General features: G+C 35.5%; 1 protein-coding gene across 6 annotated transcripts in view; it reads right to left on the bottom strand.

Annotated features, from left to right (window-relative positions):
* The window catches only part of LOC129809796 (klarsicht protein), a 261,812-nt gene that overhangs the window by 35,178 nt on the left and 205,725 nt on the right, over nt 1-20,909 (bottom strand). For all 6 annotated transcript variants that reach the window (XM_055859892.1, XM_055859891.1, XM_055859886.1 and 3 more), the window contains 6 exons: nt 18,501-18,641; nt 17,713-18,426; nt 17,261-17,437; nt 13,104-13,658; nt 9,043-9,727; nt 3,877-4,196 (listed from right to left, as the gene is read on the bottom strand). In XM_055859892.1, the coding sequence (XP_055715867.1) occupies nt 3,877-4,196; nt 9,043-9,727; nt 13,104-13,658; nt 17,261-17,437; nt 17,713-18,426; nt 18,501-18,641 (2,592 nt within the window). The remainder of the gene's footprint in view (nt 1-3,876; nt 4,197-9,042; nt 9,728-13,103; nt 13,659-17,260; nt 17,438-17,712; nt 18,427-18,500; nt 18,642-20,909) is intronic.

Raw genomic sequence — 20,909 nt, forward strand, 5'->3', positions numbered from 1 at the left:
GCTTTTATTAGTTTTCCAAGTCGCTTAGGGTAGATTAACTACACTGAGAAAAAACGGGGGTGCGATTAACTTTTTTTCCGCATAACTTTAACACTTTTTAGGTGTAAAAATATATCAACATTTTTTAATGTTAATTTTACACCTTTTTAAGGGTAAAATTAACATTAAAAAGGGTAACTTTAACCCCAAATACACCTTAAAAGCATAATATTTACACCGATTTCGGATCAATACTGCAGGGTACAATAAACATTTCCGGAATGTTATTTTAACTTTTTCGGATTTCTCTCAGTGTACTATATTCGCATTTTTAATTATTTATAAAAAAAAATATAAAAAAACAAGTTCGTGAAAGTTTGTACTTTTTCAATAACATTGTTCGTTGATCGCTTGATGAACATTTTTATTCTTTTATTAACACTTGTTCGTAAATGTTAATAAACATACAAAAAAATGTTCGTAAAATTTTGTCATTTGTTTGTAATTTTTTCCAGACAAATAAAAATGTAGGAACAAATGTTTGTAAAAGAGCAAAAAAGTAAGTGATCATGTTACGAACAATGTCTGTGAAAAAAGTTTCTAAACAGAAATTTAAGGGCGGCTAAAAATGGTAACTGTCTTGAAAAATTTTTCCACTATTGGCCATTGATTTAACAAGAAATTAAAATCAATCTTGTTAATTAAATTAAATACTGTTAATTACATTAACAAGAAATTCATAGAAATTTTCTGATTGGTTATAATTCTCTAAAGACTTTCAAAAGAATAGATTCTGTGCACTGAGTTTTAAATAAACAAACTTCTAAAAATTTCTTGATAAAAGAAAATTAAATAAGCCTTCCCTAAGAAGAAAAATAGCTGCTTTAAAGAAGCAAGACTTTGACAAAATTTTTAATGCTTCAAAAGGCTTATAATGAAAATTTTGTGTTTATTTTCATGTTAAAACTCTTAATCCCGTTGAGAGTGCGCTGCTTTACTTTTAGGAGTCACAGAGACGGAACTACAAACGCCAGGGGCATGACATTTCCTGTTTCCCATATGTTTCTAGCGCGCCGAAAAAATTTTTGGTTTTATTAGCTATTTTCTGTCAGTGTAGAATGAATTAGCAAATAATAGTAATACAAAATAAAAGTCAATTTAATATAGAAAAGGCAACCGAAACCCTCAAATTGGAAACCTACGTAGTTTTGGAGATATCTCGTGAAATGTGTACGAAAACAGGGAAAATTTTAAACTAAAATCGGTCGCACTTTTCAGAGCTAATGTCACTCTTCTGACAAATGCTATAAACAGATTATAAGTATTTTGGTCCTGTAACGTCTTACTGAAAGAATTCTACAAAATTGAAAAGAAAAGACTCCTTGGATCGTTAAATAAAAACGAGTAAATTTGTGATATGTTCCCGTTATCTTGAAAGCGTTATTTGCTGAGAATGACTAAAACACGGAAAGTGTTTCAAAGAAATTGCTATAATTGTCCATTCCAAAATTTGCTTCCAAATAATCGTCGGGAAAAGGAACGAAACAAATAATCTATTGCCCAGATTTGAAGCTTTTAAGTGGAAAAGGAGCCTTTTTTCTTTCAATGATCCTCTAAAGTACTTTAGTAGTACGTCAGTTTCAAGGTCAAATTCTAATAAAAATATGGATCCGCAAAATTAAGACGGCGAGGGACGTTAACTTGTGCACTAAATTTGTTCTTTCATTACTTTGAACAGCTAGATGCCTCGAAAATAGTTTGTAAATTACTGATAAGAGAAATCGTGAGAAATAGAAAGATGAACTTCTTCCGTATGCGTTAGGGATAGGTTTATCTTTTCAGGACAGAAAAAACTGGTCAATTATAAAGCTTTAAGCGCTTCTGGTTACAACACACCTTCTTTAGCAGGGAAAGTCATAATAAGTTTCTTCATTTTGTTTTTCGGCTTTAAACTCTTTTGTTTATTAAAAAGAGACGTGTTGAAGCACCGAAATCTTTGGCAAAAATATTCATGTTTTCGCGTCCTGAAATGACGAACTTATTCCCAATTTATTTTGGGTTTCACGAAGAAATTTTCGAGTTTATCGTGCTTCAGAGATATAATTTTTGGGTTTTTCGGGCTTCGTGAAGAAAATTTTCAGTATCTCGTGTTTTGCGTTGAAACCTTTTCGGTTTTACGATGCAATTTTTGTGTTTTTCGGGTTTCGTAATACAAATTTTAAGGTTTGTTGGGCTTAGCGAAACAATTTTTCAATTTTTCATGTTTAACGATGACAAGAGTTTCTTAATATGAGCCACCCCTTGATATAAAAGAAACAAATATAATGCTCGTGTTACCAATGAAAGAATCTACTGAATTACTGGAAATTAAAAAAAAAATACTAAATCTTTTCCAGAACAAAGAAGTAAACGTAAATTTTTGGATTAATCATTGATTGGTCCGTAAAATCAATTTTAAAATTGAGTTAATCGAAGAATTGTGCACCTTTCCTCTATCTATTCCTTTTATTGGCTCAATGTAAGTCTTTTTCGTGCTAAAAAAATATTATTTTCGGCTGAATATTATTTGTTTTTTTTTAATTAGGATGATATCGAGTCCTTCTTTTCTCAGAATAGAAAATTAAGAGGGATTAAGCCTTTTAACCAAGTGGCCAAAAAGTGGAAAATTTCTCATATAAAACCTATTTTAAAATTTCAAAAAAAAAATTAAAAACAAAATAAATGTTGCGAACAGTAGTTAATCAACCCCATTTAGTTAATAATTGCACAACATCATTCGATAGTTGTTGGATTATTCGTTGGTGAATTAAAAAATAAAAATAATACAATAAATCCTAATTGAAATGTTATTAAGAAGCTTTAATTTACGTAACATTTTTTTATTAACTGCTTCAGGGGGCACTCTAAAGGAAAATTAGCAAAGATTTCAAGCGTATTAGACATTGAAAGAAAGTAAATTAAAAATTAATTGGTGTCGATAGAAAGTGCCTGTCCTGCACCACTCCATGCATCCGGTCACTCTCTTCACAATAAAACCCGCCTCCACCCCAAAGCACTTTATATATCGTAACGTCTTAATTAATCTCATAGTCAGCGGTGAAAATTTTTAGTCAGCTTCACACAAAATTCACTCAGCATTGCGCTTCAAACAAAAAAAAGTATTTTTAATGATTAAATGCGAAGAAAGAAATTCAGATAGTAATGCAATGAATTGAAACTTGAAACATTCATGACATTGTGATGTGCAATAAATTATTAATTAACGTCTTTTATTTTATTGAAAGAAGGAGCGAAAGTGATGTGCAGTAAGATAGAAAAAAAATAATTGTACGTACATGCAATGCTTTGAAAATTCTCATCACTCTTCAAACAATTGAAAGAAAGAAAACTAAAAGATCAACCACTTTGTACTGCAAAAGTGATACAAATTGCGCGGCAAAAAGCAAATAAAAAAGTCCAATTGATAAAATGTGTATTTCTTGTGTACAAATACTTTCCATCACAGGTTATAAAAAAAAGTGATTAAAAAAAATAATCTCACTGGAATTCCTTGGGTTAGAGGCTTCTTTTTTAATACAAAAAAATATATAAAAAAAATTTGTGGACACTCAACAAAGCTTTCCTGTCTAGTAGAAAGTCTTGCGAGTAAGGAAAGGGATCATTGATTTTTGTTTTTAGTCACCAAAAACACAAAAGATGCAACCTAATGTAGAGCGTCAGGAGAAGAAGGAGAATGAGGTACCCGAGAAAGAAAGATCTACCATCATCCCAACACTCATGAGCTGCATTGACATCTTCCCATGAGATGCTGAACTCTTCTGTGCCCTTCCCCTTGCGATATCTACACACTAACTGGGTCCAACTGGATGCCCTCAATCGATAGCAATGCATTCTTACATAGTCTTCCGGACGAAGCAGGTGCCGTCGCACCCGAAGGGCTTCCGTGTGCTCCAATCGCTGTCGGCTCTGCGTTAGTAGATTCCGCATCTCCACCTCAGCCTCAGAGTCACTTCCGGCACTCGACGAACCCGATGTGGACGACAGCGGACGGAAGGAGCCACTCAGGCGTCCTCCACTGCGTCTCTTGGCCGAACTGTCGCTCTCCGACTGCTTTCGGCGCATCACAGCATCCGTTGATCCTCCCAGAGATCCACCTTTGCCATTCTTCGGGGAGAGTCTCGAAGAGGAATGAGACGACTCAAAAGACTTTCTCCGATCTGTGCAGAAGACAGAGAAGCAGAAAGATCGAAGCATTTAAACCTCTGAGCAATTTATCGAGAATATTACTTGATAATTTAAATGAAAATATTAGATTTCTCAATAAAAATGCTAAAAAAGATTTTTTTTCGTAAAAGTGATCTGTGAAAATTAAAGGGGTGAATAAGTAAGATTAGCGAATGAACTGTGAGTGGCAAATCGGCCTATTGATCGACTAACCGATGTCGATCATTCTTTGAGATCGACTGATCTGTATCGATTCAGTCTCCATGAACGATCGTCCACGCCGATCACTAATTTTAATTGGCTGATAGGTGCTAATTAGTCCCAATGATCGACAAATTATGTCGATCAGTTTCCACGATTGACTGATCAGTGTTGATCACTCTTCATGATCGTCTGGTTGGAGCAGATCAGTCTCTATGATCGGCTGTCGATGTCGATCAGTTACTCTAATCGGCTAATAGGTGCTTATCAGTCCCCATGATCATGTGATCGGTGCTTATCAGTCTCTACGATCGACTAATCCACGCTAATAATGGAGAGTGATCGACTAATTGTGTCGATCATTCTCCATTATCGACTGATTGCGACGATCAGTCTATATGATCGACTAATCTTGCCGATCAGTCTCCATGATCGACTGTCGACCCCGATCAGTTACTCTAATAGGCTAATAGGTGTCTATCAGTCCCCATAATCATCTGATCGGTGCTTATCAGTCTCCACGATCGACTAATCCACACCAATAATAGAGAGTGATCGACTGATTGTGTCGATCATTTTCCATTATCGACTGATTGCACCGATCATTCTATATGATCGGCTAATCCTGTCCATCAGTCTCTATCAGTTTCCATGAACGATCGTACACGCCGATCATTCATTTTAATTGCTGATTGGTGTTGATTAGTCTTCATGATCGACAGATTGTGTCGATCAGTTTCCACGATAGACTGATCAGTGTTGATCACTCTTCATGATCTTCTGGTTGGAGCAGATCAGTCTCTACGATCGGCTGTCGACGCCGATCAGTTACTCTAATAGGCTAATAGGTGCCTATCAGTCCCCATGATCATCTGATCGGTGCTTATCAGTCTCCACGATCGACTAATACAGAGTGATCGACTGATTGTGTCGATCATTATCCATTATCGACTGATTGCGCCGATCATTCTATATGATCGGCTAATCCTGTCGATCAGTGTCCATGATCGACTGTCGACGCCGATCAGTCTCCCATAATCAGCTGATGATTGTCTATCAGTCTTCATGATCGTCTGGTTGGTGCAGATCAGTCCCCGTTATCAGTCGACGTCGATCTGTCACTCTGATCAGCTGATCGGTTTCGATCAGTTTCCATGATCGTCCAATGAGTGCCCATCAATCTCCAAGATCGACTGATCCACACCGATCAGCCTCAATGATCGTTTGATTGTGTCGATCATTCTACATGATCGACTAATCTTGCAGATCAGTCTCCATGATCGACTATCTACGCCGATTAGTCTCCCATAATCAGCTGATCATTGTCTATCAGTCTTCATGATCGTCTGGTCGGTAGAGATCAGTCTCCGTGATCGGCTGTCGACGTCGATCAGTCACTCTGATCAGTTGATCGGTACTGATTAGTTTCAAGATCGAGTAATCAGTGCCAATCAATCTCCATGATCGACTGATCCACACCGATCAGCCTCAATGATCGTCTGATTGTGTCGATCATTCTACATGATCGACTAATCCTGCCGATAAGTCTCCATAATCAGCTGATTGGCCTCATTCAGTATCAAGTAGAGGAATTCTGTAACAGTATGACTATGCCATATATCAAATTTATTTTTTATGTATAGTAAATACAGAAGTACTAATCGAAAATCCTTTTCATATCAGTTACAAAGAGTTTCATAGAATGGTTTGCAAAATTGCAGTGACCATTCGATACTCAATGACCCTGAGTGTTGTTCTACTCAATTTTTATGTCATATTGTTACAGAATTTCCTTACAGGATTGTCTAATCAGTGCCGATCAGTCTCCATGATCAACTTATTGCGTCGATCATTCTCCGTGATCGACTAATCCTGCGAATCCTGCCGATTAATCTCCACGATCAACTGATCGACACATAAAGTTTACCATAAGTGGCAATCTTGCCTTACATAGCCCCTTGATAAATTTTCAATGGTGAAATATTCTTGATATTGGAAAAATGAGACATTTATGGCCTATTTTTCACGCTCCAAACAAAGTTTTAAATGATTTACTACCAATTTTAAGTAATTTTCGGTCCAAAATAGTTTATTTTATTGACTATTTGGAATTTTTTACTGAAGTGCTTTTTCGACTGATCAAAAATACTTATTCCAAACATTTTATGGTATTAAATTCCATAATAATAATGTGTTATGTCCTAATAAAGAATAAGCAATTTCTCACTAAAATAGAAAAAAAAATATCCAAAAAAATTTGCATAATGAATTCCAGAAATTCACAATATGGCAAGACAATGAAATCATCTGAAAGTTGTCATGATATGAGCTTTTCAATAAGGCTATGCAAAAATAATTCAATTCAAATGTGAATTCAATCATTTTTATGTAATCATTAATCAAACAATACCATAAGAGCTTTATTTATAATAAATTATATTATAAGAACCACCCACAAAGCCTGACGTACGCTCCATGACCATTGAGGTTTACACGTCCCACAGACTCAAGGAATTAAATGAATTAGACACTGGAAAATTGAAGGTAAAAAAAAAATGGAAGAAAATTTCTGATTGACCAATTTTTTCCACAATAAAATCAAATAAAAAACAAAGGGGTGATTAAATGTGCGACTCAAGGTTTACTCAAGCTGCGATTTGTTGATCTTAGTAGAGAAATGGCGCAATATTACAATCTTTATAGAGGATTCCGCAATAATCGTTATTTTTTGTTTAAGAAATTATTCTCACGAAATTTATGTTTCATTGAAGGGGTGATTATTATCAGTTTTTTAAAGGAACTTTTAGTAGCAAACGAAGTGTATTACGCCGATCAGATGATCATGGAAACTGATCGACAGGATTAGTTGATCATGGAGAGTGACCGACGCGATCAGCCGATCATGGAGACTGAACGAGGCAAATCAGTCGATCATGAAAACTGATTGGCAGGAGTAGTCGATCCTGGAGAACAATCGACGCGATCAGCCGATCGTGGAGACTGAACGAGGTCGTTAAACCGATCATGGAGAATGATCGACGCAATGAGTCGATCATGGAGATTGAACGAGACTAATCAGGAAATCATGGAAAGGGATTATTAGGATTAATCGATCATGGAGAATTATTAACGCGATCAGCCGATAATGGAGACTGAAAACGAGGGCAATCAGTCGATCATGGTAACTGATTGGCACGAGTAGTCGATCATGGAGAATGATCGACGCGATCAGCCGATCATGGAAACTGAACGAGTCTCATAAGCCGATCGTGGAGAGTGATCGGCAAGATTAGTCGTCGATCATAGAGAATGATCAACGCAATGAGCCGATCATGGAGACTGAATGAGACCGATCAGCCAATCATGGAGAATGATCGATGCGATCATCCGATCATGGAGACTGAACGAGAACAATCAGTTCATCATGGAAATGGATCGCTAGGAGTAGTCGATGGTGGAGAATGATCGACGCGATCAGTCGATCATGGAGAATGATTAACAGGATCAGTCGATCATGGAGAATGATCGACGCGATCAGTCGATCATGGAGAATGATCAACAGGATCAGTCGATCATGGAGAATGATCAACAGGATCAGCCGATCAAACAATATTAACAATTCCAGGAAATTCTTTTAAGCTCAAGAAGTTCCTAGGAGTCCGGAAATTTACGAGAATTATCGGGAATATGGGAATTTTTTTGAGAATCATTCTCGGGAGCTTTTGGTAACTCGGGAAAATCTGCAGAGCCGTCGAGAAATGCGGGAAATCATAAAGAAACCTTGAGAACCCGTGAGAAACGGAATTGACCTTCGTGCAGCCATGGAACTCGATTAATTCTCCGGATTTCGGAAAATATCCGGAAACCGTCAGGGCCACGGTCTATCCTCTTAAGAATTTTTTTTTATGTCTTCGTGGTGTGAAATTTTCATTTCTCAGTTTATTATCATATCTTATTACCGTGCAGTAAAACTATCAACTACACCGTTGCGAATATTATTTACACAATAGGTACACAATTTGTGTAAAATCACATAAATTTTACACAATAATCACACAATTTGTGTAAAATCACATAAATTTTACACAATAATTACACATTTTGTGTAAAATCAGAAATTTTACACAAAAATTACACATTTAGTGTAAAATCACAAATTTTTCACAATCGTAAAAAAATACATTGAACATCATGGTAAAACAGCTAATATTCTTTTCAATGTAAAATGTAAAAGATACCGAGAAAAATTTCTTTGGCACCTTTCAAGAATTTTAGGAAAACTGCAAATCCAGGCTATTGCAAAAAAAATATTTTCAGTAAAAAATATTCAACAATTCATATTTTTTCAAATAAAATACGAAATTCGTGTCTTTTACGGGAATCTCAAGAATTTGCAGACCCAATAGTATTTAAAAGATTTCCTAAAGTCGTGCTGTGATCAAATTATTCAGAGTGACCAAAGTAAAAAACTATTTCCGCTTGAAATGTCCCATTAAAATCACTCCATGTCAGTTGGATATCTTAGAAAATTCCACAATAAACTTGAGAACAAATGCAAAAATTTACAACATGAAAATAGAGGAGGAAGAGATAAAAGTGAATCAAAATGGTAAATAATACAAAAGAATCGTTAAATACCATCAGAATAGCGTCTCCTTCTGCGCTCGTATTCAGCATACTCAAGAGCACGACGTCTCCGGATTGCGTTACTTTCACTGGCATGCGAGATGGTCTCCGGGACAGTTGGTGATTTACAATCTGGCGAACTGAAGAGCTGCTTCCGATATCGCGGTGGTGAGAGTGAATCCAAATTATTGGCTGCCGACAGCGAAGATGAGCAGCAATCTGACTGTGAATCCAGGAAATTCCTGTAGTCATCGCCAAATTCCAGCAATCTCCTGGCAGCATCCGAGTCCATACCCTCAGAGTAATTCTCTGAATTATACTTTTCCTGGTAGTTGTCCCAGGCCTGTTCTGAACTCAAATCCTCCGACGTATGTGTCTTCAGCATCTCCAGACAGGCCCCATTGTAATTGGCCAGAGCAGCCAGGGAGCCCAAATTGGGTGCCAAAGCTGTACTCGGGAAGACATTCGTCACTGATCCAAGTCGAAAGGTGGGTTTGGCCAGTGCTGCAGCACCATCTTCCTCACTCTCCATCTCAGAGCTCGTGGACTTTGTCTGTCGCACACGCCGTGAGATGGTCAAGAGAGAAAGTTGCTCCTGGACAAAATTCGACTGCCCGGAAAATGATTCGGATTTCACCAGAGACTTGGAGCACATCTGCTGTGGCGCTCCATCTGACCCCGAGTCACTCTTACGACCCTGCGAATATGCCGCCAAAGAAAGTCGACACATCAGAAAGGTGTTAGCAGGGCAGGTTTCAGCAATATTTATGTTCTCCCAATAGTTTTGATTTTAGATAAAATTTTGTAATTAAAATTTATCAATTGCAATTATCTCTGTACATTTTTTATTTCAGACAAAAAACAATATTGCTGTGCAAAAAAAATAGGAGAAAGTCCGTAACTTTTTTGTTTAATACTTCCTTTTACGAAAAAAAATGATATGGAAAAAGTACTTGACTTTTTGAATAAGCTCCGCCCATCAATTTGACTTGGCCACGCCTCTTTCAGGAAAGAAAATCAATCAAAGTTGATATGTCTTAATCTTTTAGTGTTTAATTCCTGTTAATTCTGGCGCTACGAGGGACGAATCTTTACATTATTTTATTTTTAAGGGGCGACATAAATATCAAAACCCTAAAAATAGGACACACCCTTTATTTTCAATAATATGATGCAAATAAGAAAATCGGCTTTCTGTATAAACTCTAAAAATTGAAATATTGGCTTTTCAACTCTCGTTTCCATCATTTCACGAAAAGAGAGTCACAACATTTTTAAGGCAGAAAATTTAAAAGGGGCGTGGTCTATTAATGATTGAATGTTAAGTACTCTCTTGATCAATCAATAATTCGGATTATATTTTCGTTCTAAATTCACGAATTTGAGAGAATTTAGTATTCTCTCTGTATTCGGAATATTAAAACAACGAAAAATAGTTTTTCTGTCACAAAATTCAGAAGGGACGTGGTCTATTACTTGTTTATTAATCGTTAGATTTCAAATAGTCTGACACTCGGATAACAGTCACGTCGCAAATTCATAAATTTGAGAGTCCTGTATTTGGAATATTGGATAAGGAAAACGAAAAATAGTTTCTTATGCTTCAGAATTTAAAAAGGGCGTGGTCTATTGTTGGATTCCGAATAATCTCCTGCTTGATATACGATTCAGATTACATTTCCATCGCAAATTCATAAGATTGAGAAACTTATGTATTTGGCAACATTGGGTAAAAAAAAAGAAAAAAAACAACGAAAAATAGTTTTTTTTGTCACAAAATTGAAAAGGGGCGTGGTATATTATTTGTTTATTAATCGTTGGATTTCAAATAGTTTTATATCCGGATAACATTAACGTCGAAAATTCACGAATTTGAGACTCTTTTGTATTTGAAATATTGGACAAAAAACCGAAAAATAGTTTCTTTTGATTCACAATTTAAAAGGGGCGTGGTCTATTGTTGTATTCCGAATAGTCTTATGCTCCATCTATAATTCGGATTACGTTTCCATCCCAAATTCATGAAATTGAGAAACTTTTGGTATGCATGAGAAAAGTATTTACAAACATTAAATAAAAATTACGAAATACTTCTTTTTTAAGGTCACAAAATTCAGAAGGGGCGTGGTCTATTAATTATTAGTTCTGAAGTAATCTATTGCTCTGAATACATATCCTTCATAAATTCAGAAATTTTAGGGTCTAGGGTAAATGTCCTAATTCAAAACCATTTCCAGACACTTTAACTTTGACAGAAGATTCAACACATTAAGTTCATATTTTTTTCTGAAGAGAATTACATAAATTTACTCCCTGACTCTTCTAAAATGTTACTGTTTAGTGAAAATTCTTTAGATATAATTTGAAAACTTCTTAAAATACAAGAAAAATACGCGACCGTAAAATGCTTCTATTAAAAACATATTAATCCAAATGGAGACAAGGGAAAGTTTCTAATTGGAGACAAACAGTGTAAGTGAAACCGCGACGAAAGGCTTCCAAAACCTTGTTGAGGAGCACCTGAGTGCAGGATTTGTTCTTATTCCTGGTCTTTTCTCCTTTTCCATCTGAGACAATAAGAAAATCTCAAAAAAAAAATCATATTTCCGGGGTTTACCATTGAAGCATTTGCAGACACTTCAGAAAAACTCTTTTTGTTCACGAAATAAGTAAAACTTCACGTACCGTGAACAATAAAGATTAGCACTTAATTTAACTAAAATTATCCAGAAATATGACATAAATGTTAAACAAAACGAATAAACAACAGTCACCTTATTGTGTTTTTCATTGGAAAACATGGTTGATCGAAAAATATGATTGGATTTTCGCTTTATTTGGAGCAAAATTAACTAAATAATGAAACTGTGGTATAGCAAATATATAAATATAATAATTTAGTACTGTATTTATCATGAAAACAATGACGTTTCCATTTAGAATAGCGCAAAATTTCCATTTGGAGCAGGTTTTCAATTAGCTTAATTTACCCTATACGACTTTGTTCTTTACTAGTTATTTCTTGAAGAGGTCAATAAGTCCTTCCCTTCCGATAACTGTCGTACGTTTGCTAATATATCTTGTATGAAAAATGTACGATTTTTTCGAAACAGAGGGAGTATCTAATAAGGATCTAGTAGAATTTACTTATTTAAAACATCAAAGTGAGCATATTCCGATAATTCTTTTCAAAGCATGAGACTCACAAAATTCAAAAGAGGCGTGGTCTATTAATATTTGGATCTCAAGTAGTCTGACGCTCGATCCATGATTCAGATGACATTCCTGTCGCAAATTCACGAATTTGAGAGAGCTTACTGTATATGGAATATTGGATAAAATTCAAAAGAGGCGTGGTTTATTATTGGTCTATTAATCGTTCAATTCAAGCATTTTTATGCTCGATTAATAATTCAGATTACATTTCCGTCTCAAATTCTCAAATTTGAGAGAATCTATTGTACTTTTAAAGAATAAATATACCGAAAAATTGTTTTTTATCTCACAAAATTCAAAAGGGGCGTGGTCTATTATCTTGAGAGGCGCAAATTTGTAAAGCAGCGAAAACAAATTTATTAAATATTCAAAATGAAACAAATATCCAAACTTCATTTGGTCCGTATCTCCTGAAAAGAATGTGGTTAGAATACAATTTTGGGCGGGGCTTATAACTCCAGAGACACCATTTCCGTGTACAATATTAAAAAGTAACCATATAAAAAAAAGCTTTTTCCCTTTATTTTAAAAGGAAGATCACAATCTAGATTTTTTTTTTAATATTCTGGAAATCTTGCTTAACAAAAATCAAGCTGAATTTCCTGCAATTTTGATCTTAATCATCGTCTTTACATTTTTAATCACATTTTAGTAATTTAGGAAAATTTGAAGGCATTCATTCTACGGGAATCAAATCAGCTATATTGAACAATTACTACAAAAGAAGTTCTAAGAATTATGGGTCAAATTTTAAATTGCAAGTAGGACAACACTTTAAGGGAATAATGGGAATAATCTTAATCTGTCTTCTGTAAAAATTTCACTCGTAAATTATTCACAATTATTATTGTACTTACAATTGAGCGCTTCTTCATGCGCAGTCTCCGGTGTTTCCGCAGTGATGTCTTACTGTCGGAATTGCCAATGGAACCGGTTGTTGGACCACCTGGCGTTAAGGGTGCCGAAAGAGTGTGGAGTGCCGACTCACTGATTGAAAATGTAGCCAGCTGATTGTTAATTACTACACTCTGTGTCCTCTTGCCCATCGTCTGGGTCAACTGTGACAGACTCGATACCGACCATGGTCGATCGGAATTACGACGTTTACCACGCATCACCACTCGACCGGCTGCAGAAACACTTCCCGGAGATACGGCATCGATTTGCCCCGTTGGCAAAGGTTCAGCCGAGCCCCCAATCACTTCCGTCGAAGTGGCCTGAGAATTTGAATTGGCCTCACCGCCCTGAAGGCAAGTAGCCACTGAATCGGCCAGACCTTCTGACGTATCTGAATCCCGGGCAGCTATTTCCCGATCACTTTCGGTGTACTCCCCAGAAGCCTCACAGTCCGTGGTGGGGACTGACGAGGGTGGATTTATGGCCACATCGATTGGCTGGTGTTCAAGCCATTCCTGCGTCGAGGGAAAAATTTCAGGAAAACAAAATATATAGAAGGGGGAACTCAAATTGTTTTCCAAGAAAATTTCGCTTATTTGCATACGAGAAATTCAATTTAACTACTTTTTCAAAAGTAATTTTTGTTGTGAATTGCAATAAAAAATTAAAGATATGCATACATAAAAGAGTAATAGTTCGAAGATGGTTGCAAGTAAGTTTTAATTATAATCATTTAGAGAGATTAATGGTCTGCAGAAAAAATTGTTGGCTTTCCAGATTTCTTTCACTTGATATTCTTGTATTCCCATTTATTTTGCAATTGGCATGAAAAATAAAAGTTGTCGAAGAGAGTTAGAAATTAAAGGGCACACGAATTACGTTCCTTTGTTCAGCTAGAGACAGAACAATTTAAAGTACTTTTATTTTGAGACAAATCTCTGTGCCTCTGGTAAACTTTTTTGATCAGAAAAAATTAATTAATCCAAATTTTTATCATTTTTTTACACTTACATCTGAATTGACTTTGTTGTGAGATTCCAAGGAAAAAAAAGAAGAGTATTAACGAGTGAGTCAGATATATACAAAACATGAGCCGTGGACAAGGAACCCACGGGGAACACGATGAATCCACGGAGAACTGGAGTACTCGAGGAACTTACAGGGAACTCGGGGAACCATACATTTTGACAGGAACCCACAGGTAACCCTGGGGAACTTATACATTTTTCATAAAACTCACAGGGAAACCGGAACTCTCATACATTTTTCCAGGGATTTCTCGGGGAACTGATACATTTTGTCAGGGAACCCAGGGAACCCATGTATTGATTTTTAGGGATCTCGGGGAGAACTAAGGCATTTTGTCAAGGAACTCAGGGAACTAGGGGAACCCTTGTATTTTTTCAGGGAAATCGGGGAACTGATACATTTTGTCAGGGAACTCGGGGAATGCATGTATTTTTCAGGGAACCCGGGGAACCCGGGGAATCTATGTTTTTTTTTAGGGAACCCGGGAAACCCATGTACTTTTCAAGGAACCCGAGGAACACATGTATTTTTTCATGGAAAACGGGGAACTGATACATTTTATTAGGGTACTTACGGAACCCATGTAGTTTTTCAGGGAACTCGAAGAACTGATGCATTTTTTCAGGGAACTCGGAGATCCTATAATATTTTTTTCATGGAACCCGGGGAACCCATGTATTTTTTTCAGGGAACTGATACATTATGTCATTGAACTCGGGAAACTAATGTATTTTTTTTCAGGGCACTCGAAAAAGCCATGTATGTTTTTAGGGAACTGTGGGAACTGATACATCTTTTGCAGAGAACTGACGGAACCCATGTATTTTTTCAGGGAACCCGGGAAACCCATGTACTTTGTAAGGATCCCGGCGATCCCATGTACTTTTTAAGGATCCCGGGGAACCCATGTACTTTTCAAGGAATCCGGGAAACCCATGTACTTTTCAAGGATCCTGGGGAACCCATGTACTTTTTAAGGAACCCGAGGAACCCATGTATTTTTTCATGGAAATCGGGGAACTGATACATTGTGTCAGGGAACTCGGGGAAATAATGTATTTTTTCAGGGCATTCGGAGAAGCCATGTATGTTTTTAGGGAACTAGGGGAACTGATGCATTTTTTATTTCAGGGAACTCAGGGAACCCATGCATTCTTTCAGGGAATTCGGGGAATTGACACATTTTGTCAGGAAACTTGGGATCGCGAAACCCATGTATTTTCCAGGGAACTCAAGAAAATCCATATATTTTTTTCAGGGAACTAGGAACTGATACATTTTTTTTTCAGGGAACATAAGGAACCCATGTGTTTTCAGGGAATTTGGAGAACCCATGTATTTGTTTTCAGGAAACCCACGGGGAACTCGAGGACCCATATTTATTTTTTTGGGGAACTGGGATCTCGTGCTACTCTAATTACTTAAGTATCAACCCTGGAGTTTTCCTGGTTCAACCCATCTAACCCCCTCCATCCTCTCCGAAACCATATGTCTTTTTTGTTTTTTTTTTTTTTTCATATAATTAGCTCAAGCTTTTCCAAACACTTCGTCCATAGATACTTATGACCGGAAAATTCGCCATTTTGAATTTTTGAAGTTCCAAGTTTAATCTCCCTGAAGGGATTATTTTTCAATCAATTTACTTAAATTGGGCTTTTTTTTAGAAAGGTCTTGCATTTTCTATTCCGCTGAATCGGTTTTGACAGATAATGAATCGGTTAAATACCGGTAATTGATATATATCTTCTCGGAAATTATTATTTTTTTATTTGACCTTATGCATGTTCCCGAGATTAAGGTCAAACTGTAAAAGATATCGAATGTCGATCTTCGGCAATCACCCTCCCCCCATAAGGGGACACAATCTCGGAGGGTGTTTTTTTTCTGTTTTTTTCCTATTCCGAAGACCTTTTTAACTTTAAACAACTTAAATTTCAATGTAATGGCGCCGGCACACCTTTTCAATTGAGTGAAATTCAATCGATTGAAATTTTACTTCTTACTCTTTCAAACTTAAAATCAGATATTGTTGTTTCTTTTTGTCAAACGAAAATTGAAAATGAAATTGAAATTTCAATTTTCATTTGGCAGAAAGAGACAGTCATACCTAAATTTAAGTTTGAAAGAGTAAGAGGTAGAATTTCAATCGATTGAATTTCACTGAATTGAAAAGGTGTGCCAGCTACATAAACATTTAAATTTAAAATTAAAAATTCAAGCGATTTTTTAAGAACTGATGCTTAAAGGATCTAGTTGTTCTATATAAATTTCAAATTTTGATAAATTTTATTTACCACGATCGATCTCGTTAAAAACATGTCGGAAAACTCGAATCATGGATAATATAAAATTTCACACATTTATTGTGTTATTACACTTTCACATTAAAATTTTAATATGATTCACATTAATTGTCGCAGGTGAGAGTCCAAATGTGTAATTTGTGTGTTTGAATCATTTTATATTCAAAATTTGATCTATTTGTTGATAAAAAGGTAGACTTGGCCCCCAAAATTTGATATAAATTGATTTATAGCATTAATGCGAAAAATTAATGCGATTTTCTCTTTAATTTTTTAATGTGAAAAATACTTATGCTTTAGGTAAATTTAAACTTATTTTTGCAGGCCAAGTCCACTTTTTTATCAATAAATAGAAAATCCCCAAATATTAAGTGACTCAAAGAGACAAATAACATATTTCGACGCTCACAAGCGACAATTAATGTGAATCACATTAAAATTTTAATGTGCAAGTGTGATAACGCCGTTAGAGTAAGTTCACATTAAGAATCTCACGTACCATGAGCTTAACTTCACGTACTACTTAAATTTAACATTTGATACTTTCTTGCTGAAAATATGATCTCATCACTAAAGAATCATTCGTATAATTAAATAAATGGCAATCAATTAAGAATGAAAGATACAAAAATTGAAATCTTCACCTCATTGCCGTTCATTAAACTTTGATCCGGGATGTTATGCCATTGCCAAAAAAAAAAATAAAAGAGCTTCCCATGCACTTGAATGTCAAGAGATAATTCGTCATCGAAAGAAGGAATCAATTGGGCAAAAAAGTCACTCACCTGAACACGCTTTATTTTGGGATTGTGCATCATTTTCTTCTCACACTTGCGACGTGACGATGAAGTTGATGACATCAACATCACCTCGGCCAAGGCACTGCACGATTTCTTCGTGGTCTCCTCACGAATGAGATTTTCAGCATCCAGTACAAGTTGATGGATTGACTCTTTAGAGCACTGCCGATTGGAAGCATATAAAAGCAATTTTAAGGAACAAAACATAAAAATAAAATAGAGAAGAAATAACTTTGTGCTCTTATCGTGGTTTTTTTTTCTTGCAAAAAAAAAAGAATTGAAAGAACAAGAAAAGTAGAAATAAGAGAAAGATAAGATAAAGACAACAAGAGTGCTAAGCAAACAATTCGTGCAGAAATTGTATATTCCCTCCCGACAATCACCTCATTGACTTCTTTTTCTTCTTACTTTTAATCTCTCCCTTCCCAAACTCTCACCTTGATTGCTCGCTTCGTGGTCGATTCAGTGCCTGGTGATGTCGTCAGACAATCTTGTTTGGCTTCCACTGTCTCAGCTGTACTGGGAATCACAGTGTCAACTGCTGAACTAACAAGTGTATGATTTGGCGGCTCCTCATCATCATGATCATCATCATGATTCCCATTGGAAGCCTCATTATTTTCCTCCTCTCCTCCACCACCATTATTTGTGTAATACCACTCTTCATCTGTTGACGGTTCACTGGATTTGAACGCTTCACTGCCCTGAGATGAGAATCCCTTCTGTTCCCCATCCGTATCCAGGTGGCGAAAATAGAAAATGGCACAATTCTTCGATTTGCGATTTGAACGATTGAACTTTGATATATCAACTTTTCGGGATCTCTTCTGTGGTGTCAATCCCTTCCCTTTGGGACTCTCTGGTGCACCTGGAGTCACCATAACCTGAGTCACAAGACTCGTAGTCATTTCTCCTGCATCTACACAATCAACTCCAACATCCATACCACCCCCTTCACACTGATCAACTTTAATTTCTGGCATTGTCGACTGTGACTGAATTTCTGGCAGAGTCAGGGAGGAAAAGGGTGTTCCGGAATTACTGTTGGAACTCAGAGAACTTATTGTTGGCTTCTGAGTCACCTCACAGTCACTCCCTTCGGAATCAGCCTCAAATCCTGCCGCTTGAGCTAGAGGATTTCCCCATTCATCCTACAAAAACATTCATCCCCCAAAAAAACCCCATGAAAATTCATCCAAAAGAACCCCTTTTTCCCTGTACTCACATCAGAACGATTCTCATCATTATCTTGGTAGAGACAACGCCTGGAATTGAAGCCACAAATTGAAGATAAGCTACTTAATCTCGCTTGTTTGGCCACAGGCTCCTCATCAGTGTCGGACTGTGATCTCGAGACGTCCGGACTCTGCCAGAAAGAACACAAAATTGAGATTAAATCCTCCACTTGAAGTTGAAATTTCAAAACCGTGTTCCCCCTCAAAAAAAAATTATCAGTAAACCAATTCAGACAACAGTATAAATGTTGACTTATGGACAATGTTGTTAAAATACATTACGTGTACACAAACACAAGTTTATTTACTCGTAATTTCTAATTTTAATTAAGTGATAATTTGTTTATAATTGCTGGACTTCGCACATTATATACCAGTAGATGCCATAACTCATTTATTTATTTACATTGCAAGAGTTTATTTTGATTCAAATTGAAATTAAAGAAAGATAAATTCAGACAATTTAAGACTTTTTTTTAATAAAAAATTATAATCAAAGTATTTAGAGAAGGCTTTCAGGTTTCGCACATAGTCTGGCTTCGAACACTTTATATTTTCTTCCTTGTTCCCTTAATGAATCTGGCCTATTTTTTAGGGAAATATGAAGTGTTTTTGAAGCCAGATTATGTACGAAATCTGAAAGACTTCCCCTAACTTATTGACAAGGTACAAAGTAATATGACTGTATATTAAATTGTTTAATTTTTGGGATAAATGCTACACAGTAAAAAATCGTGTAACAAATATAACTCAGGGGCCTCTCGACATTTCATTTTTAGATACGTTTTTGCACAGAGGCACTGAAGCCTATTGGTAAGTTTTTTCCTAAAGAGAATTGATTTATCATTTTAAAATATTTCGAAATCGTGCATTAAAAGCTATTTAAAAATACATATTTCATAATGCTCGCCGAAATAATACAAAAACTACGAGGAAATTTGTTTAGGTCGCGGTGCAATATCTGCAAAATTTTTACAAGGAAAAGTGAAAAGTATCTTCACTTTTTATTAGGTTTGATGGGCCCCTGATATAACGTGTAATTTCCAAATTACCACTAAAAAAAATGTAAATTTTAATTTTTACCACTATTAAAATGGTAAATTTTGTATAAAAAATAATTTATGTAAAATTTTTCAGCATTAAATTACACGCTAAAATAAAATAAAAAATATTAAAAATAAAATTATAATTATAAACATGGAGGAAAATAAAATTACACGCTAAAAATTACACATTTTTTAATTTTACACGCTCCTTTTTACACATATTTGAAAATTACAATTTGAAAATAAAACGCGAAAAACATTTCACGCTGGAAATTAGACGCAAAAGAAAATTACATGCTGAAGATTACACGTTTTAAAAATTATACGATTAAAAAATTACCACCATAATAGAGATGTTAAAAATTACCCACTATTATATTGGTACTTATCTTTTACTGTGTATTTAAAGATTTCAATATTTGTGAAAATAATAGAATTTTAATCAAACACTTTTAGAAAGTATGCTAGATGCAGCAATTTGATATTTGACCTTGAAATAATCTAGTAAGAAGAAAGGAATAGAGATCATTGACCTTCTAAATATTTCCAAAATTTCAAAAATCTGCGTCATCGAGAATTATATTATTGCGAGTCACCAAAAACCTAAAACTGTTAATTAAATTTATTTGAGAAATCCGTATCAGCAGGAAGGCTATTTCCGATTTTGAATTAAGGTAAAAATATCTAATAAAGAGAGAGTTCTCTTTAGAGTCATCCTTATTTTAAGATGGATAGTATTCTCATGACGAGCCGAATGCAAGAAAGTTCGAAATTAATTTCATACTTGATTTTTTAAAAAGTTATAATTAAAGAAAAGATTAGAAAAGTCACAATTCAAAATTAGAGATTTTTATCTCAAAAATAAAATTAGCTTTTAAAAGCCAATTTACAAACTTAGAGGAAAAAGTAAAGTGAGAAACTAACAATTAGACAATCATACAATTACTCTATTTTGTCTTAGAAAATATTGAGCAAATCCTTACGGAATCAAAATAAGCTCACACTTCATTCAAAGACACAATGTACACCGGTTACAATCAAAATGCCGAAAACGAATATCCCTAACGCGTAGATCCCGAAAGGGCCAAAATCCTTAATGGGTCATAATCCCAAAATCAAAAATTCCGTATATGGTTAAAGTCCCGAAATGGACGAAATTATACGGAGGATAATATGTGGCATAATTTCTCCAAAACACAGAGAATTTCCTTTTGCCTTCAACAAGCGAGAGTCTAAAAATTGTGATTAACAATAACACTTAATAATCTGGGATTTCGGTTCATTCAGGATTCTGGCTTTTTTGGAATTTTAATCAAATCGGGATTTTGACCATTTCGGGACAGTGACTCATTC

This window comes from Phlebotomus papatasi, chromosome 1 (genome assembly GCF_024763615.1).
Source record: "Phlebotomus papatasi isolate M1 chromosome 1, Ppap_2.1, whole genome shotgun sequence".
Taxonomy (NCBI): domain Eukaryota; kingdom Metazoa; phylum Arthropoda; class Insecta; order Diptera; family Psychodidae; genus Phlebotomus; species Phlebotomus papatasi.